Source organism: Peromyscus californicus, unplaced genomic scaffold (genome assembly GCF_007827085.1).
Source record: "Peromyscus californicus insignis strain IS unplaced genomic scaffold, ASM782708v3 Scaffold_23__1_contigs__length_62951481, whole genome shotgun sequence".
NCBI classification, from domain to species: domain Eukaryota; kingdom Metazoa; phylum Chordata; class Mammalia; order Rodentia; family Cricetidae; genus Peromyscus; species Peromyscus californicus.
Genome location: NW_026294534.1, coordinates 14,986,991 through 15,014,820, shown reverse-complemented (window position 1 = coordinate 15,014,820; position 27,830 = coordinate 14,986,991). Strand labels below are relative to the sequence as shown.

The 27,830-nt window shown below is 42.1% G+C and overlaps 2 protein-coding genes across 3 annotated transcripts in view; both read left to right on the top strand.

Moving 5' to 3' along the window:
• Ikbkb (inhibitor of nuclear factor kappa B kinase subunit beta) overlaps positions 1-3,727 on the top strand; it is a 55,515-nt gene extending 51,788 nt beyond the window's left edge. The window contains exon 22 of one of the 2 annotated variants that reach the window (XM_052751826.1): positions 79-3,727. In XM_052751826.1, coding sequence (XP_052607786.1) covers positions 79-132 — 54 coding nt within the window. In that variant the 3' untranslated portion in view covers positions 133-3,727. Of the gene's footprint in view, positions 1-5 lie in introns of both variants that reach the window. The other variant, XM_052751828.1, reaches the window with a different exon arrangement.
• A 2,650-nt stretch (positions 3,728-6,377) lies between these two features.
• The window catches only part of Polb (DNA polymerase beta), a 32,214-nt gene continuing 10,761 nt past the window's right edge, over positions 6,378-27,830 (top strand). The window contains exons 1-10 of the mRNA XM_052751823.1: positions 6,378-6,512; positions 6,679-6,736; positions 12,884-12,950; positions 17,900-17,974; positions 18,768-18,826; positions 20,921-20,970; positions 23,605-23,656; positions 25,898-25,952; positions 26,034-26,106; positions 26,589-26,659. Coding sequence (XP_052607783.1) covers positions 6,452-6,512; positions 6,679-6,736; positions 12,884-12,950; positions 17,900-17,974; positions 18,768-18,826; positions 20,921-20,970; positions 23,605-23,656; positions 25,898-25,952; positions 26,034-26,106; positions 26,589-26,659 — 621 coding nt within the window. The 5' untranslated portion in view covers positions 6,378-6,451. The remainder of the gene's footprint in view (positions 6,513-6,678; positions 6,737-12,883; positions 12,951-17,899; positions 17,975-18,767; positions 18,827-20,920; positions 20,971-23,604; positions 23,657-25,897; positions 25,953-26,033; positions 26,107-26,588; positions 26,660-27,830) is intronic.

Genomic DNA, 27,830 nt, shown 5'->3' with positions numbered 1-27,830 from the left:
TCTAGATTGTGTTGCTTGCCTCCTGAAGAGGAAAGACGGCCGGGCCACTGAGTGTTTAATGTACCTGTTAACTTTCAGACTCTAGACTGGAGCTGGTTACAGATGGAGGATGAAGAAAGGGGTAGCCTGTGACTGAGGTTTCCACGGACTGGCCCCATGGCTCTGGATGTGATGATGGTCTGGTGTCTCCAGCACCCAGATGGAAATCGCACTCTCCCAGCGGCTGTGATGTTTGCCCTCAGCAGCCTACTGCTGGCCCCGTCTACACACCGGACCTCCTCTACCCCAGAAGCACAGGAAGTGCCAGTTACAGGCATTCACAGCGGCAAAGCTTCCTCGCTGCTTCCTCTGCTATAAGAAGAAAGCTCTGAGTAGTTTGCCACACACGGCATATGGCAAATGTCCATCTTGAGTGTTTCCAGACAGCAGCCAACTTGTCCCCTTTGGACCACTGATGGGAGGGAGACCTGCCCTGCCCATCCTTCCTCGCCTTACAGCTCGGGCTTCATCTGGATCCAGCCTCTCTTGGACTCGTAATCCTAAATTTGATGGTCCTGACTTTCTTCTTTTCACCTCACTGCTGGTAAATATTCTTTCTGCTTCCTGTGCTGGTCGCTGTGGCAAATGACCTTTGACTGAGTTGTGGTGATGCCAAGCTCCCTGCTCTCCTGGTCCTTTAAGCCACAGAGTGAGCCACTTACAGAGCCTGGCAGAACAGAAAGGCAGCTGCCCTCTCCTGACTCCCAAAGATTACCTGGCATCAATTGTCATGGAGACGAAAGGAAGATGAAGGGCTTCTGCCATCTACTGCTCTGCGGAACACTCTACCACTCCTCCGTACCTGTCAGGAGTGTGCATGCACAAGTGTGCGTGTGTGTAGGATGGGATGTTGCTGCCTCTTACGTTACCTAGCAGCATTATTAAAATGGTGTATTTTATAAATAGTTTCTATATTTTTGTAACATTACTCAGATATATATATGTTCTAGTCTCAAATGTGTTTTCCTACAATATACCATCACTAGTTCTTTTGAGCTCAAAATTCAACACCATAGAAAATTTTGTAAAATTAAATAGCGTATATCTAGATGGTGAGCCATTTCAACAAAACTTGTGTGTGTGTGTGTGTGTGTGTGTGTGTGTGTGTGTGCGCACACGCGCGCGTGCGCACGCGCTTGTGTATGTGCACATGTGCGTGTATATATAAAAGCAAAACAGTCTCAGGTTATCATAAACAGGTATATTTGGTTAGAGAATAAACAAAGTTGGAACAGAGGAAGTCCAAATGGCCACCACAGAGACAGCATGAAGCACCAATGGTCACGTGTTCAGAAGGGGCTTCACATTTTAATTGCTTCTTAGAGAATCATGCTGTCCACTCGTAAACTATCTGAAAACTTATAATAAAGACACTGGCTTTAGCTAACGTAAACGCATCCGTGAGTAATGTCATTTGACCACAGAGCCCCACCCCTCATGTGCGCTCAGTGTTTACTAACATCCAGAAGTACTGGAGTCAAAGCATGCTTTTAGAAACCCTGGAAAGGGCGCAGTGGGAATAAGACCAGAAAGGATGGAAGGAGATCAGCTTGGGAGGGGAATGAATGTTGGGCTAAGAGCTGTGGTTTAATAAGCAATTAAGAGTCACAGGAAAACTTTATATAAGAAAATGACATTAACCCAAAGCAATGATTTGGAAAGTTTGTCACCAGACCATCATAATTTATGACGAAGTTAAATTCAAGGGTTACTTCTGTTTCCCCAAAAGACCAATGTCTTAGTTTGTGTTTCTATTGCTGCGATGAAACTCTGACCAAAAAGCAAGTGGGTGAGGAAAGAAATTATTGGGCTTATACTTCTACCTCACAGTTCATCATCAAAGGAAGTCAGGACAGGAATGTGAAGGCAGGAGCTGATGCAGAGGCCGTGGAGGGGTTGCTGCTTACTGGCTTGCTCCTCATGGCTTGCTCAACCTGCTTTCTTATAGAACCCAGGACCACCAGCCCAAGGGTAGTAACACCCACAATGCTGTCTCCTCATGCCTTAGATGCCTTTCTCCGCCCAGCTATTTCACTTCCTTCCTAGTGCTGGGATTAAAGGCTTATGTGCTTCCCAATTACTGGTAGCAAAGGCATGAGATCTCAGGTGCTGGGATTAAAGGTGTGTGCCACCACTGCCTGGCTCTGTTTCTCTCCTAGACTGAATCAGTTTCATGTCGTCCAGGGTGGCTTTGGACTCACAGAGATCCAAACGGATCTCTGCCTCCCAAGTGCTAGGATTAAAGGTGTGTGCCACCACTGCCTGGCTTCTATGTTTAATCTAGTGGCTGGCTCTGTCCTCTGATCTTCAGGCAAGCTTTATTTGATACACAATATATCACCACCAGTAGGGCAAATGTCCAATCCTGTGGCTCCGTGTCTGTTATTGGGGTTTTGGATTTCTAAGGGCTTAGATGGCTTGGCCCCTCCAACTTTGCTTTCTGTAATAGACTTTGCTCACATGGATTTGTTCCACTCTGTATGTATGCAGCTCTTGTTGGCAAGTATCTCATGGCTCTGGAATCTCCAACACAACCCAGACTTCTCCTTTCCAACTTTATGCAATGTCCCTGCAGACACTGACCCTGCTACACATTGTCTTGCCTCAGCGGCTTTCTGAAACCAGGGAGAAACAATCTGTGATCCCCTCAACTTGCATCTTCTTGGTCTCCAAAACCATTAACACATGCACACCTCCAAATTGGCTGCCTCCTTGGACCACAGTTGCAGCAGTTTTTGTATGCCCTTGCCTCCCAAGTGCTGGAATTAGTCATGCCTCCATGCCTGGCTGGTTTTTGTTTCTTAATCAAAGACATGCGGTGGAAAAATGAGAGCCTTTCCACTCCAAGAAGAATCAAATTAGACGCCCGTCTCTGACCTTGTGCAGAGAAGAATTCAAGATGGATGAAAGACATTGATTTAAACCTGAACTGTTGGAACTCCTGGATGAAAATGTAGGGAACACTCTTTAAGATACTGGGGTGGGCAAGAACTTTCTGAACAGAACTTTAATAGCGTAGGAACTAGACCCAGGTGTCAACAGATGGGACGACATGAAATTAAAATGTTTTGACATGGCAAGAAAAACTATCAGCCAAGCCTACAGCCTACAGAAGGGAGAAAATCTTTACCAGTTATACTTCAGATGAGGAAGTGATATCCAGAATTTACAAAGAAACCAAATACCAAGGAAATAAAACTGTCATTCAAGAAATGGTCTAATGAACTGAATCAACAGGTTTTTAAAAACTACAAAGCGCCGGACAGTGGTGGCACACGCCTTTAATCCCCAGCACTTGGGAGGCAGAGCCAGGTGGATCTCTTTGAGTTCGAGGCCAGCCTGGGCTACAGAGTGAGTTCCAGGAAAGATGCAAAGCTACACAGAGAAACCCTGTCTTGAAAAAAAGGGGGGGGGGGGACAAAACCTTTTTTTTTTTTTTTTTTTTTGGTTTTTTGGAGACAGCGTTTTCTGTGTAAAGCCCTGGCTGTCCTGAAACTCATTCTGCAAAACAGGCTGCCCTTGAATTTACAGAGATAATCCCAGCACTCAGAAGGCAGAGGCAGGCAGATCTCTGTGAGTTTGAGGCCAGCCTGGTCACAGTGAGTTTTAGGACAGCCAGAGCTATGCAGAGAAACTCTGTCTCAAAACAAACAAAAAAGTACAAAGCCAATAAATATTCTTGAAAGTGTTCAGTATCCCTAGTCATCAGGGAAATGGTGGGAATGGGGGGTGGGCTGGGGGGAAGGTGAGGGGGGCTGGAGGGGGGAGAACAAGGGAATCCGTGGCTGATATGTAGAACTGAATTGTATTGCAAAATAAAAATTAAAAAAGAAAACTACTTTGAGATCCCACCCCAGCCCAGTCAGAACAGCAATCATCAAGAAATCTAATAACAGATGTTGGAGAGGATATGGTAAAAGAGGAACATTCTTCATGGCTACTAGAGGTGCAAACTAATACAGCCATTACGGAAATCAGTTCAGAGGTTCCTCAAACATTAAAAACAGAACTTCAGTATGATGCAGCAGTTCACTCCTGGGCTCATACTCAGACTTCCACGCCCTACCCTAGAGATATTTGCATATCCATTTTTGTTGCTGCTCCATTTACTATAGCAAGAAAATGGAAAAAGTCTAGATGTCTGTCTATCCGCAGATGAATGAGTAATAAAAATCTGGTACAGATATAAAGTGGGATATTATTCATCTCTAAAATGAAATCACAAGCTTCAAGAGGATGGGTGGAGTTAGAATATATATTATTAAACAAGGATACACAACCTCAAAAAGAAAAAAGGCTGCATGTTCTACTTCATGTGTATTCTGGCCTAGAATGCCCCTGTGCACACAAATGTACACGTGGGTATAGAGGGACATTTAGAAAGGAGAACAGAAAAAGTGCTGCTAAGTGCTGAGGATGTGATGCAGGAAAAGGACAGCCAAGTCCAGCCAGAGGCTAGAGAGTCCCTTGTTTTTCTAGTTTTACCGCCCACACTGGCTCCCTGATGATCCTCAGGCCCAGTGAACTTGTTCCAGTTCGTGCAGAACTTTGTAGCTGAAGCTTTGGAGGTGGTCTTTGCTGCTTCTACAGGGACCACTCCAATTGTTATCCTCATGCCCCCTTCGTCTTCATTATGTCTCTGCATGGGGACCTTTATGAAAAAGGTGTTCTTTAAGCATTCTTTCTAAATCAGTGGTTCTCAACCTTCCTAACACTGTGACCCTTTCATACAGTTCCTCATGTTGTGATGACCCTCCAACCATAAACTTATTTTGTTGCTACTTCATAACTGTAATTTGCTACTGTTATGAACCATAATGTAAATGTCTGTGTCTTCTGATAGTCTTAGATGACCCTGCAAAAGGATTATTCAACCCCCAAAGGGGTCATGACCCACAGGTTGAGAACCAGTGCTTTAACCCCTGTCTCTGAGTTCCCAAGAGCTGTCCTATTGCCTTGCTTTGTTTTGTTTATTCTTGCAGTGTTATGGGTGTGCAGTGTGGTGGGTGTGCAGTGTTATGGGTGTGCAGTGTGGTGGGTGTGCAGTGTTGATGGTGTGCAGTGTGGTGGGTGTGCAGTGTGGTGGGTGTGCAGTGTTGAGGGTGTACAGTGTGGTGGGTGTGCAGTGTTGAGGGTTGCAGTGTGGTGGGTGTGCAGTATGGAGAGTGTGCAGTGGTGCGGGTGTGCAGTGTTGAGGGCCTCATTTCTGACAAGCATGCACTCTCACAATGAATCACACTCATATTCTTGACTTGGCTTTAGGCCACTTTATCACCACATGTCATGGAAATGTGCACAAGACTTGTCATTACTGTATATCCCATACCTAAAGCAGTGCTCTATCCTTAATAATAAAAGTATGTCATTTAACTAAAGCATTTCTTTATTACTAAAATAATAACAATGCATTGATGGGCCTGGTGGTGCATACTTACCCCAGCACCCAGGAGATTGAGGCAGGAGGATTTCTGTGAGTTTGAGGCCACCCTGAGCTACATAGTTCTATGACAGTCTGGACTACATAGAGACATCCCATCTCAGAACAAAACAAAAACTAAAAATAAACAAGCAACAACAATAATGGAAAATTTAAAAGTTAGGACTGGAGTAGAAAAGGAAAGGTGTATGTTCCAAAATACTAATAACGGCTAAGCTGGATGACAAGACTATCATTGATTTTGATTTTCCTTTCTCCTTTCATCCTCTTCAGATTTACCTACACTAGTGTGTATCATAATAACAATTTAACTTTATGCTCAGATCAGTTGCTGCAATTGTAGTTAATATGAGACCCAGAGGTACACCTAAATAGCGCAGGTGCTATATTGCAATTCAAGCAAATTGTAAGGGTCTCACATCTAAGCCATATGGTATGAGGACTTCGTTGCTGATCAGCTAAGTCAGACACTTTTCCCGTGTGGTCTTTTCATAACTCAGCTTCTCCCACAAAAGGCATGGATATTTAACAAAACAAAACAAAACAAAAACCCACATCTCTAGCCGTTGGTTAACAGACATGCTTAAAAAGTTTTGGTTGGCATATTTCATTCCATGTTTTCCCCGGTGCCCAAGAGCACAGAGCAACTTGGATCCTCACAGCAGACCTGGCGCGGGCACTCCACACATAAAGTACAGGCCATGCCTTCCACAGCGGCCAACGTCCACTGCCTTCTGCATCCCAGGCTCTAAATCGGACTGCTCTCGGACCAGGAACGCAGCTAGGAGCTCAGGTTAATCCACTAAGGTGCAATTGTCCTCCCCGCTCCCGGGCGGTCCAGGGATTTCTTGCTCTCGCCGGGGCACCCGCTAAGCCCCGCCCCGCCGCCCGGCGCGTGAGTGACGTCACCGCGCCGCGCCCTGTCAGGGGCCGCCATTGTCCACCGGTAGGCCCCAGGTGTGGGTCCCTGGCACCATGAGCAAACGCAAGGCGCCGCAGGAGACGCTCAACGGCGGCATCACCGACATGCTCGTGGGTGAGTCCCTCTCCTCAGCCGGGCCTCGCTTCTGGCCCCCCGGTCGCAGCCGCAGCGTCCGTGCCAGCCGCATCCGTCCCGGGAGGAACCCCCCGACACCCGCTTCCCGGGACCGCAGTGCCCGGCTGTGCGCTGGTTCACTCGAGCTCTTTTGTTGTCTTTTCAGAACTCGCAAACTTTGAGAAGAACGTGAGCCAGGCAATCCACAAGTACAACGCCTACAGGTACGTTGTTAGCTCGCGTGCCGGGACATCCTGGTTTGATGGAGTCATTTAGCGGGGATCGGGGGCGGCTGTCCAGGGGATATTTGTAACCATCTGAAAGAGGTTTTAAAAAAGCAAAGAGCGAGTGGCACTTTGTTTACCATATACAGAATTCTGGCCGAGCCTTATAGAGTTAATTCAGGTGAGTTTACCATGCTGACTGAAAATAGATGGAGTCTGATACATATATTCCCATCACTGTCTTGAATGCCTGGAAATACAAGGTGACTTTAAAACGTTACGGACAACAGCAGATGAGATCTGTACTATGAAATAGATGTGGCCAGCACTCGGGAGGCAGAGGCAGGCAGATCTCTGAGTTCGAGGTCGTCTTTGTGTACAGAGTGAGTTCCAGGACAGCCGGGACTACACAGAGAAACCCTGTCTCAAACAAACAAACAAACAAACAAATAAAACTCAAAACAACAACAACAACAAAGAAATAGATGCGGTTTGGTTCTGTTTGGACTATAGCTGATCCTGTCACCTTCCTGAAAACCTATTGCCCATCACCACAAACCTACCTCAGCAGGCACCTTCTCTTAGCCATTATTCCTACATTCACCTACTTAAGCTCCTTAACCTGTAAATGCTGTGGAATGTTCTGTATGGCAAATGTGTTGCTAATTAGTTAATAAATAAAACACTGATTGGCCATTGGCTAGGCAGGAAGTGTAGGCGGGACAAGGAGGAGAATAAAGCTGGGAAGTGGAAGGCTGAGTCAGAGAGACACTGCCAGCTGCCATGATGAGAAACAGCATGTGAAGATACCGGTAAGCCACGAGCTACGTGGCAAGGTATAGATTAATAGAAATGGGTTAATTTAAGCTGTAAGAACAGTTAGCAAGAAGCCTGCCACGGCCATACAGTTTGTAAGCAAAATAAGCCTCTGTGTTTACTTGGTTGGGTTTGAAAGGCTGTGGGACTGGCAGGTTAGAGAGATTTGTCCTGACTGTGGGCCAGGCAGGAAAACTCTAACTACAAATGGCGTCTAACGTGGTGGCAAGAGTTTCCACCTAAAACCTGAGAAAAGATTCTAAAACGGAGCTAAAAACAGTTCCTAATTGTCTCTCTCAAATGAGCGGCAGCTGCTGGTTTGAGCTACTGGTGGGTTCCTAGCATGCGTGCTCGACCTGCCTATGGCGGGAATGAGGCCTTTGCAAGTGGCACTTTGAGCTGCATGGTGGATTTAGCCTTTGCTGGTGCAGAGCAAAAGGGGAGGTTTCTGGGCTACACGCTGCTTGGCTAAAAGCATAGACCCCCGATAGCTCCCAGAGCTGGCGGTAAACCATGGCCATGTTGGGAAGCTGAGGTGGGTGGAGCCAGCAGCCACAGCTGCTGCAGTTTAAGGCAATAGATTCACAATAAGACAGATTCAGATGTAATAGTTTACAATGTGTGTAAAAGATACGTAGGCTTGAAAGAGACAAAAAAGATGATATATAGAGTTATAGAAACAAATACATAGTTTTAAAAAATAAAGTCTTTAAAGAGACAGTAAAGGTAGTATAAAAATAAGCCACGTAAAAATGGATATTACACAGAGAATCTGCATTGTGTTGTCTTTGGGACTTTTAACTGCAGAAAAACATTTGATTGTAAAAGCTGTTGAGTTATGCCAAAATGTATATTTTAAAGGTACCTTGACTTCAAAATTTGGATATAAGGATATGTTACTTTGGAAAGGAGGCTCTGCTTTTGTTTCCACAGAAAGCCAGAGGCTATGGATTTGTTCCAGATTAAGACACATCAGGTTTGACCAGCCAAGACCCCCTGAAAGGTCTCCGATGACACCATGGCCCAGATGATCCAACATCCAGAATGGTTTGAAGGCAACTGGCTCAGACGATACACCCTCATGGACTATTTCATAATCCTAAAATTTTCTTTGTTTCCCCATAAGATACAGCGCCCCCCTCCAGCAGGAAGTAGTAAGAGAAGCAACGCCCAAATTCCCAAATTGTATGTAATTTTACTTTGTTAAGGTTAAAACCTTCTTTTTGGAAAAAAAAAAAGGGGGAAGTGCTGTGGAATGTTCTGTATGGCAAATGTGTTGCTAATTAGTTAATAAATAAAACACTGATTGGCCATTGGCTAGGCAGGAAGTGTAGGCGGGACAAGGAGGAGAATAAAGCTGGGAAGTGGAAGGCTGAGTCAGAGAGACACTGCCAGCTGCCATGATGAGAAACAGCATGTGAAGATACCGGTAAGCCACGAGCTACGTGGCAAGGTATAGATTAATAGAAATGGGTTAATTTAAGCTGTAAGAACAGTTAGCAAGAAGCCTGCCACGGCCATACAGTTTGTAAGCAAAATAAGCCTCTGTGTTTACTTGGTTGGGTTTGAAAGGCTGTGGGACTGGCAGGTTAGAGAGATTTGTCCTGACTGTGGGCCAGGCAGGAAAACTCTAACTACATGTAAACATGCCGAAAGCCCTCAGCTTTTAAAAGTCAGAGCAAGCCGTCTCATTTTCCCAAGCTAGTTCTTACCTCCTTACAATTATTGTTCTTTAGTAGTCTGTTCCATGCCTGAATTTCCTCATCTAGAGTCACTCTTTATATCATTATTATTATTATTATATTTATTATTTCTTTTATTTTTGAGATTATAATTACATCAGTTCCCCTTTCCCTTTTCTCCCTCCAAACCCTTCCATAGATAACCCTCCTTGATCTCTTTCAAATTCATAGCCTCCTTTTTATTAATTAATGTTATATACATATTTGTATATACATATATGTTCCTAAACACATAAATATCATCTGCTCAGTTTGTATAATGTTACTTGTATGTATATTTTCAGGGCTGACCATTGGATAACCAATTGGGATGCTCTTCCCTGGGGAAGACTATTTCTCTGCTCTCAGCGTTCCTTAGTTTCCTATAGTTCTTTGTGTAGAGTTGAGGTCTTGATCACTTTGGCATGTCTCTTATTTTTATCCTTTCAGCTCATGTTTAGGCAGTCATGTTAGTGAGATTTTTTTATGGGTGTAGCTCCCGATATTACTAGACAACACAGTCTCCTAGCAAACTCCCTGTTCCTCTGGCTCTCGCAATCTTTCCATTTTTTCTTCCTCAATGTTCCTGGATCCTTAGGCTTAGGAGTTATTTTGTAGACGAACCCATTAGGACTTGGCTCCATAACTCTACCTTTTGATTGGTTGTGTTTTTTTGTAATGGTCTCTGTTGGTTGCAAAGAGAAGTTTCCTTGATGAGGGGTGATGACTGCACTTCTCTGTGGGTATAAGGATGAACATTTAGAATGTAGTTAGGGATTATGCTGGTTTAGCAAAATGGTGGTTGTACATTAAGCTCTGGGTAATTGACTATGTTTCCAGTCCCAGGCATGGTTTCCCCCTTGGTGAGTGAGTCCTAAGTCCAATTAGAGAGCTGTTGGTTACCACTAAGATACGTGTGTCACTGCTGCATACTTAGGGTCATCATGCCATCAGGTGCTCATTGTGGTTCAGAGGTGTCATAGCTGTGTAGAACTGTTGGTTGCTTCCCTCCTTTGGAAGCTCGCCTGGTGCCTTCTGATACCATGAAAGCTAGTCTTCAGAGAGTGGACATTCAGGTCAGTTCCAGCTCAGAGGCCTGTGTCTGGAGTGCATGGTGTCTTCAGCAATATGAACTTGCCTTCTACCTCTGGGATGCCGCCAAAGGCAATAATAGTAATAGCCTGTATGTTTTGGAGTCTCTAGGAAAGCCCTGGCCAAAAACTCAAAAGAGGGCTTTTTGTACCTGGCCTTGGATTTTGTTAGGTGTTCTTTGGCTCTTGGAGGGAACATTGTCAGCCCAGATTTTAAACTGTGTGTGTATATTTATACATAGACTTAGTTTTATTGTTGGCCTTTTTGGGGGGAAGATAGTTAATAATATGATTCCTTATGGTACTTTCAGACATCCATACTGTTATTTTACCCTTCTTCTGTATTTATCTTTCCCCTCCCTAATTAGAGCCCCACCTTTTTTCTCATTCCTCACCCCATCTTTACTTGCACCTTGCTATTCCTCTCTCTGTTGCTCCCCAAAGCATCTGTCCTACCTGGTTTCTGCAGTTACTCCAAGATATGTGCTCACATCTGAAGATTTGGAGCTAGGAGCCTCCAAGAGAAAGGACATGTGATACTTACCTTTCTGGGTCAGGATTACCCAATATGACCTTTTCTAGTTATATCCATTTACCAGCAAAGTTGGTGGTTTCATTTTTTGTTGTTGTTGCTTGTTTTGTTTTGTGTTGTTTTAGGCAGGGTCTCTCTAACTCTGGCTGTGCTGGAACTCATTATGTAGACTAGGCTGGCCAGAACTCATTATGTAGTTCTCACAGAGATCCTCCTGCATCTGCCTCCCAAGTGCTGGGATTAAAGGTGTGGGCCATCACATCCAGCTAATTTTTTTTTTAATTACTGAATTGTATTCTACTTTCATTATCCATTTGTTGACTGCAGGACATTTAGGTTGTTTCTGTTTCCTTGTTACTGTGAATAGAGCAGCAGTGAACAGGGCTGAGCACGTATCTGTGGAGGAGGATGTCAAGCCCTTTGGGCATATGCTAAAGAGTGGTATGGCTGGGTCATATGGTAGATTTCTTTTTAGCTTTTTGAGAATTTTCCAGACTCATTGCGTGAGTGGCTGCACCAGTTTGCAATTCCACCAACAGTGAATGAGGGTCCCTTCTCTCCATACTCTCTCTAGCATTTCTTGTTGGTTGTTTTGTTGACCTTTGCCATTCTGACAGGGTTAAGATGAAATTTCAAAATTGTTTTGAATTGCATTTTTCTAATTGCTAGAGATGATGAACATTTTTTTTGAGATGTTTCTTAGCCATTTTTATCTTCTTTTGAGCTCTCTGTTCAGATCCCTGGCCACTTTTTGAATAACTCACTGGTTTGGTTTTGTTATTGTTGTTCATTATGTTGGGTTTATTATTATTATTATTCTTTTTTTGAATTCTTCATATTAATCCTTTGTCAGATGTATAGCTGGCAGAGATTGTCATTCTGTGGGTTTCCTCTTCTTGATTGTTCCTTTAGCTGTGCAGAAGCTTTTTAGTTTTATGAAGTCCCACTTGTCAGTTGTTGGCCTTAATTCCTGGTCAAATGGAGTCTTACTCAGAAAATCCTCTCTTACACCTATATCATGGAGGGTACTCCTATGTTTTCTTCTAGAAGTTTTAGGGTTTCAGATTTCAGGTTTCTGTCTTTGACCCATTTGGAGTTAGTTTTTGTTCAAGGTGATAGTTATGAGTCAGTTTTCATTCTACTGCTTGTAGACATCCAGTTTTTCCAGCAGTATTTGTTGAAGATGCTTTCTGAAACTGTACCATATGTTGGATGCTGATTCAAGCATATACCGCCTTCTGGAGAACCACTTTCCAGGCTGCTGCCATCTAATTGATGCTGTAACTGTGTCTCAAAAGGCCATTCTATCTTCCTGTCAGGCCAGCTGCTTCAGGATGGTAGGGAACATGGTAAGACCAGTGGATTCCGTGAATGTGGGCCCAGTGTCACACTTCTCTGGCTGTGAAATAAGTTCCTTGGTCAGAAGCAATGCTGTGTTGTGGAATACTATGATGGTGGATAGGGTATTCCATAAGTCCACGGATGGTGGTTTTAGCAGAACCATTATGTACAGGAGAGGCAAATCCATAAACAGAACAAGTGTCTACTCCAGTAAGGACAAAGTGTTGTTCTTTCCACAGAGGAAGTGGTCCAGTGTAGTCAGCCCACAGTAGCATGAGGTCTCTGGCAGATCACACCAGGAAATAGTGCCATATCTGGGGCTCAGTGTTGGTCTCTGCTGTTGGCAGATCTGGCACTCAGGAGCAGCTGTAGCAGGTCATCCTGGTGAGTGCAGTCCCTGGTGTCAAGCCCATACATGACCTCCACCTTCTTCCTCAGATCTCCTTCTCACCAGTTTCAGTCATGCTCTTACCAAGTCTCTGAACACCCAGCCATCAAATTTTAAGTTTTTACGTAGTAGAAAACCAGCTGTATTTATAAAAAAATTAATGTGGGTATTTTTAGGTGTATTTCAGTTAAGAAAAAAATATGTATTTACTGGCTTTTCAATCGTTTTTCTTTTTTTTTTTCTTCCTTTTTTTAATAGAAAAGCAGCATCTGTTATAGCAAAGTACCCACACAAAATCAAGAGTGGAGCAGAAGCTAAGAAGTTGGTAAGCTTTAATGAGCATGTAGCTGAAGAGTTCACACATGTAAACATCTGATGTGTTTCCATAAAATGAACTCGCTTCTGACGTACCTTTGACCCCCACAGACCAATTTTACTGCTCCTGATTTCTTATAGAATATTAATACTTTCTGAGCTGAAATACTTTTATTTGGAGGGAAGAAATTATGCAGTCTGTTTCCTTTGTATACGTTGTCGTACGTACATGCACTCATTCCCAAGCTGAAGCTCACCTTGAATGTGAGTCTTTAAGACAACCATGGTCACAGGGAATGCTGTTTGTCTAGTTACAGTGGTCCCACTGCTATCCTGTGATCCCCAGGTATAGGAATTTCTCTGGGATAATATTCTCCAGCAAGCTCTTACCAGCCAGCCAGCCCATTATGTTACAGTAGCACTGTTCCCTGTCATTTCTGTGAAGCCCTGTATGCCAGAAGGGTCATGGTTTCTAGAGTCACATTTCTCGGTGATTTGTGATGTCATGGAGAATACCCTGGGGCATCTGCCTATTGATAGATTGATTGTTCTTTCTGCCTATTGATAGATTGTTCTTTCTCATCTAAACTCACTGAGTGAACCTAAGTGCCTCACATTTAAGGACCACGTCTGACCTCTCTTTTGTTGAAGAGGCCAAGCTGCCGTGACCTTTGAATGGTCCAGGTGCTGAGAAGATTGCTTCCTCCACTGTTCCTACTTGTGTTTCAGAGTCCTCTGGACTTGAAATCCTACAGTTTGGGTGTCCTTGACTCTCTCATAAGAGCCTTGAGAGTATGAACTATAGCTGTCCTTATATTGTCATTGTTCAAAGTGATAACGTTACTATAAATCTGGTACTCACTCTTGTAACTGAATGGGAAACATTAGTCACGTGTCACATCTTAACCTTGAATTTGTTACTCAGTAGAAACGCTCTAGTGTGTAGGTTTTTACTCCTGTGTGCTGTAAGCTGTTCTCAGTGTCATAGATCTTTCCTGAATACAGTCACCAGCCAAGTTATGAATGCACTAGACTTTAATTCTTGTCTGTGTTTCTGTCTTGACGTAAAAAGTCATTCCTGTTTCTATTTTGTCCTTTATCACCACTGACAATCCTTTTTAGAGCATTACTCTAAATAGCCCACTCATTTTATCAATGAGTCTTGAAAACCAGATATACATCATCCCAATCTGAATATAGCCTTGAAAGCAATAAAAAGAATCTAAAACTTTTATGACTGAACTTAACATTAAAAATGCTATTCTCTTTTATGATTATTTAAGAATCTCAGACCTATCTGCTGTCTGGCTCCTTTGAATGCTTCTGAATAATTCTAGAAATCTGAAATTTCCAAAATGAGTTGTTTGCCTTTTATTCTGTTATGTTAGGTATAGAAATAGCCAGGGTCTGAATTGCTTGTGGCCAGTATGTTACTGAGTAAAATTATTGCATCACCGTCTGTAAACTATTTACGTGTTTATTACCCAATTTAGAAAATGAGAAGCCTGAGTAATTTCTTATATCTAATCTCCCTAAACCTTTTGTACATTTCTTCTTGGTAAGTGTTCCTTTCAGAAGTTAAATATGCAGTCAGAAGTTTCTGAGGCATTTATAAATTATCAAATAAATACAGAACATAAAAAGGTGAATGTAGAGCCAGGCGGTGGTGGCGCACGCCTTTAATCCCAGCACTCGGGAGGCAGAGCCAGGCGGATCTCTGTGAGTTCGAGGCCAGCCTGGGCTACCAAGTGAGTTCCAGGAAAAGGCGCAAAGCTACACAGAGAAACCCTGTCTCGAAAAACCAAAAAAAAAAAAAAAAAAAAAAAAAAAAGGTGAATGTAGGGCCAGACGTTATGGCATATGCCTTTAATCTCAGCACACAGGACACAGGAGCAGGCTGATCTTTATGAATTCAAGACCAGCTTGGTCTACATAGTGAGTTCCAGGTCAGCCAGAGCTCTGTAGTGAACCCTGACTTTTTTGGGGTGTGGTAGGGGAGAAAGCAAGAAACTGAGTCATGTCATATTGCCGTGCATATTGAAGGTTTGTTTAAACAGGGCTGGCCAGATGGTTCAGTAGATAAAGGCACTTGCTGCCAAGCCTGCTGAACCTGAGTTCAGTGCGTGGGACTCCGCAGTAGGAGAGGAATGACTAGCAGTTTGTCCCCTGACCTCCATGTGCACCGTGGGTCTGTGCTCACACTCACAAATAAGTAAAAAGGAAGACCAATAGACATGAAGCTTCTTTAGTAAAGTGAGATTGAGACATGATGCTATATAGTGCCTGTCAGATTATCAAGTGTAATATGACATGTGGACAGAAATGTTTACTGCTTAAGGAAGTATTCATTGGTACAGTCTTTCTGATGCATCATTTGACAGAATGTGTATCTTTTTCCCCCTTTTTGCGACAAGATCTCATTATGTAGCCTTGGCTGGCCTGGAACTCGCAGAGATCCCCTGCTTCAGCCTTGGGAGAGCTGGGATTAAAGGTGGCTCCATGAAATGTGTATCTTTTGACCCAGGATTTTTACTTCAAAGATTTTATCCTAAGATCAATAGAGCTAATAAGTGACAAGAATTCATTAGTTCGTAACTTTGAGCAAGTACGTGCCTAAGTACTGGGGAAAATACAGTCAAAACTTGGGATCTTTATTCTTTTGTGGTTTACATTTGAGATGTAGCCTCTTTGAGCTATTGAATTCTTGAAATGTGGTTACTGTAGCTGAAGAACATAAAATCTTAATTACAATTAAATGGTCATGTTGCTAGTATAATAGCGAGACTGTGTTGGGTGTGCCAATCTGGTAGTAGTTCTCACTGTGGGGTGTCCAGACTAGTAGCATCAGTACTACATGGGAACGTAGAAGTGCAGATTGTGGGCCTTTCTATTAACCTGTGACATAGCAAATCAGAAACTCTAAGGTGAGACTTGGTATTCTGTGTTTTAATAATGTATTTGCTTTTTTTGTCGTTATTGTTTCAAGATAGGATTTCTCTGTAGCCCTGGTTGTCCTAAAACACTCTCTGTAGACCATACTGGCCACAAACTCAGAGACTGGCCTGCCTCTGCCTTCAGAGTGCGGGATTGAAGGTGTGCACCACCATCATCCATCTCTTTTATTTTTTTTAATAAAAAAGAAAATTTTGTTATGTGTATGTGTGTGTGGTTATGTGGGTTTATGTGCACCGTATGCACACAGGAGCCTCTCAAAGCCAGAAAAGGACATAGAAGTCCTGGGAACCGAACCTGGTCTTCTGAAAGAGCAGTAAATGCTCTTAGCTTTTGGACCATCTCTCTAGCCCCAATATATGTACTTTTTCTTAACACACTTAAACAAATGTATTTTACCAATAAATACTGCAGGGGTTTTTTTTGTGTGTGTGACTGCATATTAGTTCATTGTATGAATTTATTTAACAGATACCCTACTTGTGAACCTTAGATTGGTTTTCAAATATTTGACATAATTATAATGGTGCCATGGACAATTCTGTTCTAAGAGAGTCTCAGTTAAATAATACAAGCAAATGTTAGAGGATGGGAGTCAGGTGATTTTTCCATTTAATTTTAAGGGCCATGAGATTAATAAGCGATCTTAATACTGTGTGTGTAACTTTATTTTCACATTTCCCTTTTTTTTTTTTTTTTTTTTTTTGGTTTTTCAAGACAGGGTTTCTCTGTGTAGTCCTGGCTGTCCTGGAACTTAATCAGTAGACCAGGCTGGTCTCGAACTCACAGAGATCCGCCTAGCTCTGCCTCCCGAGTGCTGGGATTAAAGGCGTGCACCACTGCTGCCCGGCCTCCCCCCCTCTTTTTTTTTTAAGTTAAAAATTGTTTGCATTTATTTATTCGGGGTGTGTGTGAATACATGCACGCACTGGAGCATGCGTGGAGGTCACAGGACAACTTGCAGGAATCAGTTCCCTTCTTCTACCTTGTGGGTTCCACGGATTGAACTCAGGTCATCAGCCTTGCCAACAAGTTCCCTTACCCACAGAGCCATCTTGCCAGCCCTGTTTTCTCAGTTTTGCATAGTAAAAGTAGGGTGTGTGTGTGTGTGTGTGTGTGTGTGTGTGTGTGTGTGTGTGTGTGTGTGTGTGTGGTACTGGGAACACATCCAGGACCTCTCATGAGTCAGGCAGCCACTTTCCCACTGACCTACATTTCCAGTCCTCAGTGGTTAATTTTATGTAAACAAGAGTCATTTAAAATTGTTTACTAGTCTTTTCTCTGCCGGTCCTTTAAGCGTTTTATTCTGGGGAGTTTCATCCCAGGGTTCAGTTTTCCATACCTTTTGCTTCAAAACTTGTCCAATAACACCTTGCTTCTTACTCCTCGGTGTTTATCTTTTAGTGATTTGGTAAACATTATGTTTATATGTTGTTCGAATTTCTAAAGATCTTATTAATAAAAAGTCTGGGGCCAGATATTAGAGTGGATACTGAAAGATCAGAGAGACAAAGGAACAAGCCACAGCCACTTCTCACCTCACCAGTTCCACAAATCCTCTGACTGAAATCCTCTGAGTCCTCACCCCAAAGGCTCCAACCAGAAAACCCTCTAACTGAAAGGGATGCTTCTGCCGAAAGCCTTTAGTTCCTGTCTCCTCACGCCTTATACACCTTTCTCCGCCCAGCCATCACTTCCTGAGATTAAAGGCATGTGTGCTTCCCAGTACTGGGATTAAAGGTGTGTGCCACCACTGCCTGGCTCTGTTTTCTCTCCTAGACTGAATCAATCTCATGTAGTCCAGGGTGACTTTGAACTCACAGAGATCTAGACAGATCTCTGCCTCCCGAGTGCTAGGATTAAAGGTGTGTGACACCACTGCCTGGCATCTATGTTTAATCTAGTGGCTTATTCTGTTCTTTGATCTTCAAGCAAATTTTATTAGGGTACACAATATATCACCACATTTATATGACTTCTTTTTTTTTTCTTTAATTTTCTATATAGCCGGGAGTAGGAACAAAAATTGCTGAAAAGATTGACGAATATTTGGCAACTGGAAAATTGCGTAAACTTGAAAAGGTAACATTTTAACTTGATTCCTTGTTTGATTACAGTATCTTCCCTTATGACCAAGAGCAGAATAATTGATATAATGTATCTTAGTGAGACCCAGAAGGAAAATTGCTGATTGGACTCCTGATGTTAAGCATTCTGTTTTTAAAATGTAGATGTTGCTTCTGTAACACTCACTGGCAGGGCGGTGGAACATGCCTGTGGCTCCAACCGTACTTGGCAGGCTGAGGCAAGGAAGGTCTCTTGATCTTACGAGTTTGAGACCAGCCTGGGCAGCACGGTAAGGCTGTCTCAAAGGAAAAAGAGCCTCTTCTCCCACTTACTTCATGTGGCCTTTGAGAGACTGAGTGTCAGACAGAGCTGCCTCTCATTGTACCATCAAAGTGATATGTTGATGGAAAAAAAAAGAAGCATTATCATTTATTTCTTCAGTCTATGCCTGAACTCTCCTGAGCATTTTTTAATGATTTTTATTTGTTTTAATGATACCATTTCTGGTCTTTCATGAATAGACCTTTTAAAAGTATTAGAAAATTGAAAACTGAAAAGACAGTAGATATTAAATGTTCATACTACAGAAGTAACTACATGAGGTGATGTGTTTTTAATTAGAATAAATTAGAGATGAGATGCCTTTAGCTACTCTGTTATCGCCCACTACTACCCAAATCACATGTGTTTTTTGCAAATGCAAATAATTTTTTGCTTTATTTTTAGTATATTGGTATATTCCCAGTAAGATAATATCAGTTCACAAAGCATTCCTAAATCATTATTAGATTTTTTTTTTTTCTTAAAGATTCGTCAGGATGATACGAGTTCATCCATCAATTTCCTGACTCGAGTTACTGGCATTGGGTAAGAACTCTTTCCTGAGCAATCAGAGCTGTAAATTAGTCTTATTATCATGTCAACCAAACTAAATTACATGCTTTTTCCTTTCAAAACTCGCACCTCTACACCTACCTTCGTGCCTTTGCCCGTTCAGTTCATCGTTGGGTAGTGTAGGGATCTGCAGCTGGTGTGATGAGTTAAGTCCATCAGAGGCAGGTGGTGTTACTGCCTTCCTGACCGGCCTGGTTCCCAGACAAGGGCTTTCTTCCCCTCCCAACTCCAGCACTTGCTTTTATGTCTTTCTATTGTAGACTGCATCTGCTGCATGTGTATCTTAAGTATTTGTTTACAGCACCTTGTGAACTTGGAACAAGAACTCAGCCTTTTTTAAAATTTGGGCTATTAAATTTTTTATCTTAATATTAATTTGGGGCTAGCCACAAAGCAAGCTTCTTGAACACTGGACACATGAAAGGTTAACATTGAAATATTAGGTCTGTGGTACTTTATTCTTTCATCTTTATGGGTCAAGACATTCCTTTAGATGTATGATAATTGTCCCATTAAGTGACCTTTATTAAAATTTTAAACATAGTAAATCGAAAATCAGCGTGACTCCTCCAAGATCCAAGGCTACTTTACAAATGTCTATTTGAAGGTAATTTAGAGAGCATTTGGTATACTACCCTCCTTTGCAGGAAAGAAAATGTACATAGAAAGTAAGCAGCTGCTGCATAGCCAGTTAAAAGCCATGTCTCCTGGCTCCCTGTTCAGTTTTGTTTCTTCTTGGCCGCAGCGCCTCCTACCGTCAGTGTCTGTTTCTGCCCCACATACAGTAGGATGTTTACAGTCTCCCAGACCAATGGTTTAATGTGTGTGTGTATTCCTCCTGTTCTCTGCTCTTGCTTTACAGACCATCGTGCTGTGCGTGCGTGCGTGCGTGCGTGTGTGTGTGTGTGTGTGTGTGTGTGCACACGTGCGCGCGCGCATTCCTCCTGTTCTCTGCTCTCACTTTATAATACCGAAAGTTGACACAGTGTAAGAGGGTTGGGAAATAGAGGTGCTATTCCTATTGCCACTGCCAGCTAAATTGTTTACATAACACATCACTTTATTGTTGAACCCAGTAATCGCAGTGATAGTCTATAAACCTAAAGCAGTTTCATGACTGGCTTTTCCTCGTTTCTAATAGCTATTCACTGTGCTCAGAGGAAGACCCAAACTTACCACCATGCCTAAGGAGTGCTGTAGCATATGACTCCTGTGTACCATTTGGTGGTGTTTCATTCACCCTGTGTCATTCGACTGTATTAATTTTCTTCTTGAACAAGCCAAGCTCATGCTTTCCTGTGGGGCTCTCGTGAATTGTTTCTCTACCTGAATTTTTTTTCCCTATGGTCTCCCAAACAGCTGGCTTTTTGTCATTCGTTTACCAGCTCAGCATCTCAGAGGGCTGTACTTCCTATCCAGGCTACAGTGAGGCGCAGCTGCTCTGTCGTGCCCTACTGTATTCATCTGCCTGACATTTTTCTTGTTCATATTCCTATCTATTGTTTTCTGCTACCTGCTGGCATATAAGTGGGTAAATGCCAGGGCTGCTATTTGCCTTATTTACATAGTGTTTCCAGCAGTGTGTGTGGCACATAACAGGCCCTCAGTAAATCTCACTTGAGTTAATGAGTGTTCAAGTGCCCACATGTCTTGCATGAGCATTATGATAGCTACTTAGATGTCTTCTTTTTTTTTTTTTTTTTTGCTTTTCGAGACAGGGTTTCTCTGTGTGGTTTTGGTGTCTGTCCTGGATCTCACTCTGTTGACCAGGCTGGTCTCGAACTCACAGAGATCCGCCTGGCTCTACCTCCCGAGTGCTGGGATTAAAGGCGTGCGCCACCACCACCCGGCTTAGATGTCTTTTTTATGTTCAAGTTGATGGTTGTCCACCTATTGACTTAAGATACAGAAATTCTTTGGGTGAAATGGACATTAGCAAAGTAACCATGCCGCATTTAGCAAGTCTTGTTTATTAATACTAGCCCTGTACCTGACATCAAAAGACATTGATGATCAGAGACCTTGAGTTTCACCCGATACTGAGACGGTGTTTTCTTGTCGTTTTAGTCCATCTGCTGCAAGGAAGTTTGTAGATGAAGGAATTAAAACATTAGAAGGTAAGTACCACACGAGCCACTGAGTCCGAGTTAAAGCTCCAACAAGGTCGTCTTGACAGTCCCGTTCTCCATGAGTAAATGCAAGTGAAGGAATTCTTGACTGCACAGTAGGGAGCAGAGCCAGGGTGAGGTTCACCTTCCTGTCTAGACATTTTTAGGTTTGCGACCAAAAAATGAAGACAAACAGGAAGTTGCTTTGTGCAGTATGAGCTGGAGAGTGGGCCATAAAGCCATATTTGTGTTTTGAATCAGCGTATATAACAGCAAGCCAAATAAAACAGTGAGTAGCAGTAGATAACGAGTGTCATCCGACCCCACACTCAACACATGCAGCCCAAATCAACTGGGGAAGCCCCTCTAAGGCAGCCAGGTGGAGTCCCCAGGGGAGCGAGTCCTGAGGAGACCAGTCCCCTTGGGGAGTCTTCTGAGTGAAAGAACAAATACAGCCAGAAGCTAACATCACCAAACGGGGGTGCCAACAATATCCGCAGAATCTGACTGGAGAAGTTGAAGCAGTCAGTTGGAATTCCTGGATGAGCGTTTTCTGTACGGGTGAACGTCCCGTGGCGAATCTCCAGTTCTCTCTCCCACTGCAGGCACTTTTATATCAGGGACAAACAACAGTGACCTCTTAGCAACACTCTACCTTCTAGCTGATAATCAGGCAGTCGTCTTACTCTTGGGCTGTTTTGCTCCTTGTCACAGAGTTAAGACAGCCTTGAAGGACACTTTAAGGTACATATGCTTGGGTCTGAAATGGAGGGAGGCGGGGGAGGGGAAACACCCTGCTTTGAAAGTTAACTTCTCAGTAAGTGCAAACAGCACATGACAGACTTCTCAGCTTAAGGACAACTAAGCAGTGATTATTTGAAAAATTTTAGAAGGTCTAAATTGCTTTTGTTTCTTCAGAGTTTAGACAGTGACATCGTAGACTAAAAGCTAGATTGTGTGTGTTGAGAACGTTTCTGTTAGAGATGCACAGTGCTGTTGAGGAATGCTTGCTTTCAAAGAAAGGGGGAGGGGTGGGCATTAGAGCCTAAACCAAATACTGTAGTCCATTACCTTAGCCTCATGTAAGCATCCTTTAATTGTAACTTCTCTTCTCATACTTTGCCAAGGGCACATGCAGATTCATTAACACACACCTGTGGGACGTTTACTGTGCCACCCTTAGCACAGGATGAAATAGTTGTGGGTGTGTGTAGATATAACCAACGGTCTTATTAAATAAGAAACCCAGATGGTTTAGGTGGGCGTGTTTTGGAAACTGATCGAGATTTGAATGTTGCTTCCAGTACATCATTGTAATGGGTTAGCTTAGTTCTTCAGTTTCTGGGCCATATACGTATGTATTTCGGACTCATAAGATTTGATATCATAATGATGTAAAGCACTTAGAGTGTTTGGTGAGTAGTAAACACTTAAAGATGGTGGCTGGTTCTTGTAGGCTACTTTATGTTAGTAATGTTACTTGTGAGTCAAATAGTCAGAAAATAAGCTACCTGTATGTTGCAGGAGGAGTTTATACTTTCTTGCTTGTAACACATGCAGTTTATCTGAGGGAGATGATTGGCCAAAAGGGTCAAGAACTTGTGAGTTTGACAAAGTTATTCACCTGGTAATGTCTAGAATCTCGTGTTCTAGTTTTTATATTTCATAATTCAGATATGCAATATAATGGTGACTGTGTAACAGACTTGTAATCCTTTCCATTTCATTTCAGATATATTTGGTAGTGTTTTCTCTGGGAGGTAGTATATGTGAATGTGTCAGAAATATACATAATTTTCTCCATTTCTTCAGAGGGAACTTACGTATCTCTCAGTATACTGGTGATTAAACAAATTATATATATATATATTTGAAGCTTAATTGTCTTGGTTTTTCTTTAACAAGAGTTGCTACCACATTCATGCCTAGAAAGACACATTATTACAACTTTTCCTGATTAAAAGATGAAGATAATACCTTCCTCTCCATTAGGAGTTTTAGCACAGTGAGTTCACAAATTCATCTCAATACTAACTGAACAAGGAAGCTAAACACGTTTAAAAAGAATGAGTGTAGACCCAGCACAGTGGCGCACGCCTTTAATCCTGGCTCTTAGAAAGGCAGAGGCAAACCCTGTCTCGAAAAACCAAAAAAAAAAAAAAAGAAAGGCAGAGGCAGGCTGATCTCTGAGTCAAGGCCAGCCAAGACTGCATGGTGAGACCCAGTCTCAAAAAAGTAAAAAAAAAAAAAAAAAAAATGTAGTCAATTGTAAAACCTTAAGAAGTTTGTGGTCATGGTTGCTGCTATAAAGAGTATAAGAAACGGTGTTAGATCTGTTATCAGTGTTTTAACTATAGCCAGTCAGATTGCCTGTAATTTCTGGTTTGTTTTGTATACTCTCATGAACTTCTAATTGAAATTTTCACATATTACATAAAAATAATCTTAAAATCAAGTTTTTGCAACATTGATTTGAAAAGTTGCTTTTACTAGTTCTTAGTATATGTGGGTTTTTTTTTTTCATCATGTTTTGAAAATCATTTCAATATCTTCAGGTTAGTTCTTCGTAGAAAAGGTAATTGGGTTTAATATCTCTTCTAAATTATATTCAAATTAAACACCTCAATTTTATCTTCTATTCAGATCTCAGGAAAAATGAAGATAAATTGAACCATCATCAACGAATTGGGCTGAAGTAAGATAGCCAATTTTGATACTTGAGATGTATAAGCTTTCAGAGACATTCTTTTTTTTTGAGATTATAATAATTATTAAGAACATTTCTTCCTTTCCTCCCTCCTTCACACATACCTCTCCTTACTCTTTCAAATTCATGGCCTCTTTTTCATCAGTTGTTACATAAATCTTTAGACTTAGCTAAATACAACCATTTTTCTATTCAGAAATGCTAAAATTTGTTGCAGAGTCTTGTAAAGTTTATGCTTATGCTCATATGTTTTATTATTACATCCTAGCTTTTTTTTTTTTTAACTTTCTTTGAGAATTCTTTTCATTCTCGTAACTGTAATTGGGGAACTTCCTTCTACAATATGGCGAACTGAGATCCGAGTACATCAGCTAGCCCATGGGTGTTCATCCTGTTTACTTGTAACTGTAATTGGGGAACTTCCTTCTACAATATGGAGAACTGAGATCCGAGTACATCAGCTAGCCCATGGGTGTTCGTCTCCTGTTTACTTGTGCGAAGCACCAGGTCTGTGAAAACTGCAGAGCGGTTAGGTGTAACTCTATTGAAGGGTCTCATATATTTGAGACATTGTTGCACCTTGCATGCCTTTCGCAGCCTGGGCTGGTCTCAGGTTTGTGATTCTCTTGCCTTAGACCTCCAAGACCTGAGATTACAGGCATTAGATACTACACCCAGCTCAGGGAGCCCTCCAAGAACTCACACTCTGAGAAGAAGCTGAGGCGTGTAAAGTCTACACAGCAGTATAGTTGGTTAGCATCAAGAGTGATTTTGTGTGGCCGGTGTCACGTCCAACGTTAGTGCACTACCACTGGATGTGTCTCTGCTGTTACACAATCTTCCATTTTTCCTATTGACGCATCTGTGTAGTCCTTGGAGAACCCGGGTGTTAGGGGAATTTATGAGCTCTTCTGACGAGCCCGGGCACCCACATGCACTATCCTTCTTAGGCCTATGTGTAGACACTATTTCATGCTGAGATGCTATCCTGTAGCCTCCCTGAGATACAGTTTATATATTATGCAGTCAACCCGTGTGAAATATACAGTTGAAGAACTTTTAATATATTTACAGGGTTGTGCAACCACTATTCCAGTCATTTTTAGGATGTCTTTCTTACCCTAACGGAGCCTGGTATGCTCGTCCGCATCTGACCCGCGCACACTTCTTCCCAAGCTTAGGAACCAATAATCTGTCTACCTCTACAACTTTTCCTGTCCTGGATGTTTCACACATCGTTCATGACTGGCTTATTCACCCAGCATCTTATTTTCTTAGGTTCATCCATGTTGTGGGCTAATACTTAAAATACAGAAATTTTGAAAACTGTTGGTATAACTTTCAACTGATACATAAAAGCAAAATTGCACATATTTATGGGGTGCTGTGTTTTATTACATGTATACATTGTATAACATTTTGTTACATGTTTTGTTACATGTATACACTGTATAATGTCATAAATCAGGGTAAACATACCCATATCCTAAACATTTATCATTTTCGTGTTAACATTCAAAATTCGCTATAGCTTTTTGATGCTGTGTGTTAACATTATTTAGAAAGGAAGTAAAATGAAACCGCACATAGATTCTTTAGCATCTGGCTGCCCTCAGGGCAGTAACACATCAGAGCCTCATTCCTGTTTCTGTAGTCTTTAGGTGCTTTGACCTTTGAACCTTTAACTTACCAGCAGAGAGCAGTCCACTTTGAGAACATGAAGCAATAGTTTATATATATTTGCTGTGGTTTGGGTTGTTTGTTTAGACGGGATCTCACTGTGGTTTGGGTTGTTTGTTTAGACGGGATCTCAGGTGTCCTGGACTGGCCTTGAACTTGCTGTGTAGCCAAAGGAGGGTGACCACCTCCTAAGTGCTGTAACGGCCTGTGCCACCACGCCTGGTTCATGCAGGCCTGGGAATGGAACCCAGGGCTTTGTACACGCTAGGCAAAAAGTCTCCCACTTAGGTTGCTTCTCAGCCTCATTTCTTTACTCCTGTTCTGTGAAATGTGAAGTCTGAAATTTTACAAAGGATGCAATTCAGGACTTGAATTGATTCAGGAATAGATGCCTTCTCCACACCCACACCTGCCCTGGCTTTCTTGTCTTCTCAGTGAATTCTAGTCTTGATTTCTGAGTATGATCTGCTTCTATGCTTGATAGGGTAGGCAATTTGTAAAGAGATTAAAATTACACGGAAATCTCTTTCCATTTGCTCTGTCTTTTAGATATTTTGAGGACTTTGAACAGAGAATTCCCCGCGAAGAGATGCTGCAGATGCAAGTAGGGTTCCTTATTGTGCTCTTCATTGGCGTGGGGATGCTGGTTGACTTTGGAATACTGACCTCATTTTCCTTCTGTTAGGATATTGTACTTAGCGAAGTTAAAAAGGTGGATTCTGAATACATTGCTACAGTCTGCGGCAGTTTCAGACGAGGTAACATACTTCATAATCTTGAGTTATTCATGGCTTGATGGTAAAGTCGCCTAGTCTGTGTGACAGTGTGGATTAAAAAGATGCGGTGGCGCACACCTTTAATCCCAACACTCAGGAGGCAGAGGCAGACAGATCTCTGTGAGTTCAAGGCCAGCTTGGGCTACAGAGTGAGTTCCATGACAGCCAGAGTGGTCACCTGTCTGGAAAAAAAGAAAGAGAGAAAAAAGAGATGTAATTTGTGTCACTTCATAGACTTAGTAACCTGTAGTAATAAGTAGACTTAGACATAGTATTAGTTAAGTCTACTTGCTCATGGATGGGAATGTGTGAAACTATGGTTTATTCCATATTCTGTTGTTTCTATCATTTACCTGAGTAGATATGCATTATAGTCTAGTAGAAAGTTACCTTTTGGAAGTAAGGCCCTTCTAGTTTATTCTAGCATGGCCTAATTAGTAGGTATATGTTCTTTGTTATTGTAGGTGCAGAGTCCAGTGGAGACATGGATGTTCTTCTGACCCACCCAAACTTCACGTCAGAGTCAAACAAGCAGGTGCCTCGGAATGTATAATCAAATGTGACCCGTCTTACAAAGGAGGGGTATCATTTTCTAACTGACAGTTGGATAGTGTCATCATGTACATTTTGTTCATTTACGGTGCTGGGGATTGGACTTGGACCTTGTTCTTGTTAAGCAAGGGCTCTACCCTAAGCTACAGCCCTGACCCTTAAGTCCATTTTAATTTTTCTAGGAAGTGTATTATATATATTTATATAGAGAAACAATTATTACTGCAAATTACTGTCAGTGTATGAATGGATGAATGAATGAATCATTGGGAGTAGAATCTGTTAATGCTCTCCACACCATGTAAAGTGAGACCGTCTGAAGAACTAATGTGGAAGAGCTTCTAAATGACAAGTAGGCATGGGCATGTGAACGCCTGTTTGTTTTTTACCATGCTTAGTTCCTTACTGTGAGCTCCTGGTTCTATAGAGAAAAATCTGCACCCGTCTCTGATGTCACACAAGCAGGACACAGACACCTGGCAGGTTCCTGCCCAGGCTATGGATAGCATTTTCCTGCAGTGGGAGGAACCCTGTCCTTCTCAGTGGATACACTGGTGTCCACTAACAGTCACCCTGATTGTCCCTTAAACTGATTGAGTTCTGTGAGAGGCAAAATGAGGTATAAAGAAAGAGTCACTTTCTTGAGCATATCCTTACGTTTGAAAGAGATGAAATTTAAGAAGATATTTTCAGAATTATTTACTATTGATTTCAGAAATACTTAGCATAAAATGTATTTTTTCATTAGAAGAGTTTCTTTCTGCTATGGTAGGGCTAGAGACATGGCTCAGCAGGTAAGGACGCTTGCCACCAAACCTGCTTGCTTGAGTTCATTCCCTGGGTCCCACGTGGTGAGGGGAGAAAACCGATTCTCTCAAGTTATTCTCCGACCACCACATGGGTGCAGTGGCGTGTGCGTGTACACAGTGACACTAAATAAATAAACGCAAGTAAACTGTTGTGAAACTTTACTTATTGAAAAATGTATAAAGGCAAATATTTTAAATTTTAGAATATTATGTGTTTTAAAATAGAGCTAATTCTTTGATTTTATGAGACCAAATTCTGTTTATTATCATTGAAAACATAAATGATTTCTAAGAAAAAGGATCATTTCATTTGGTGGTCAGACATGTGCTTATAATTCCAGCACC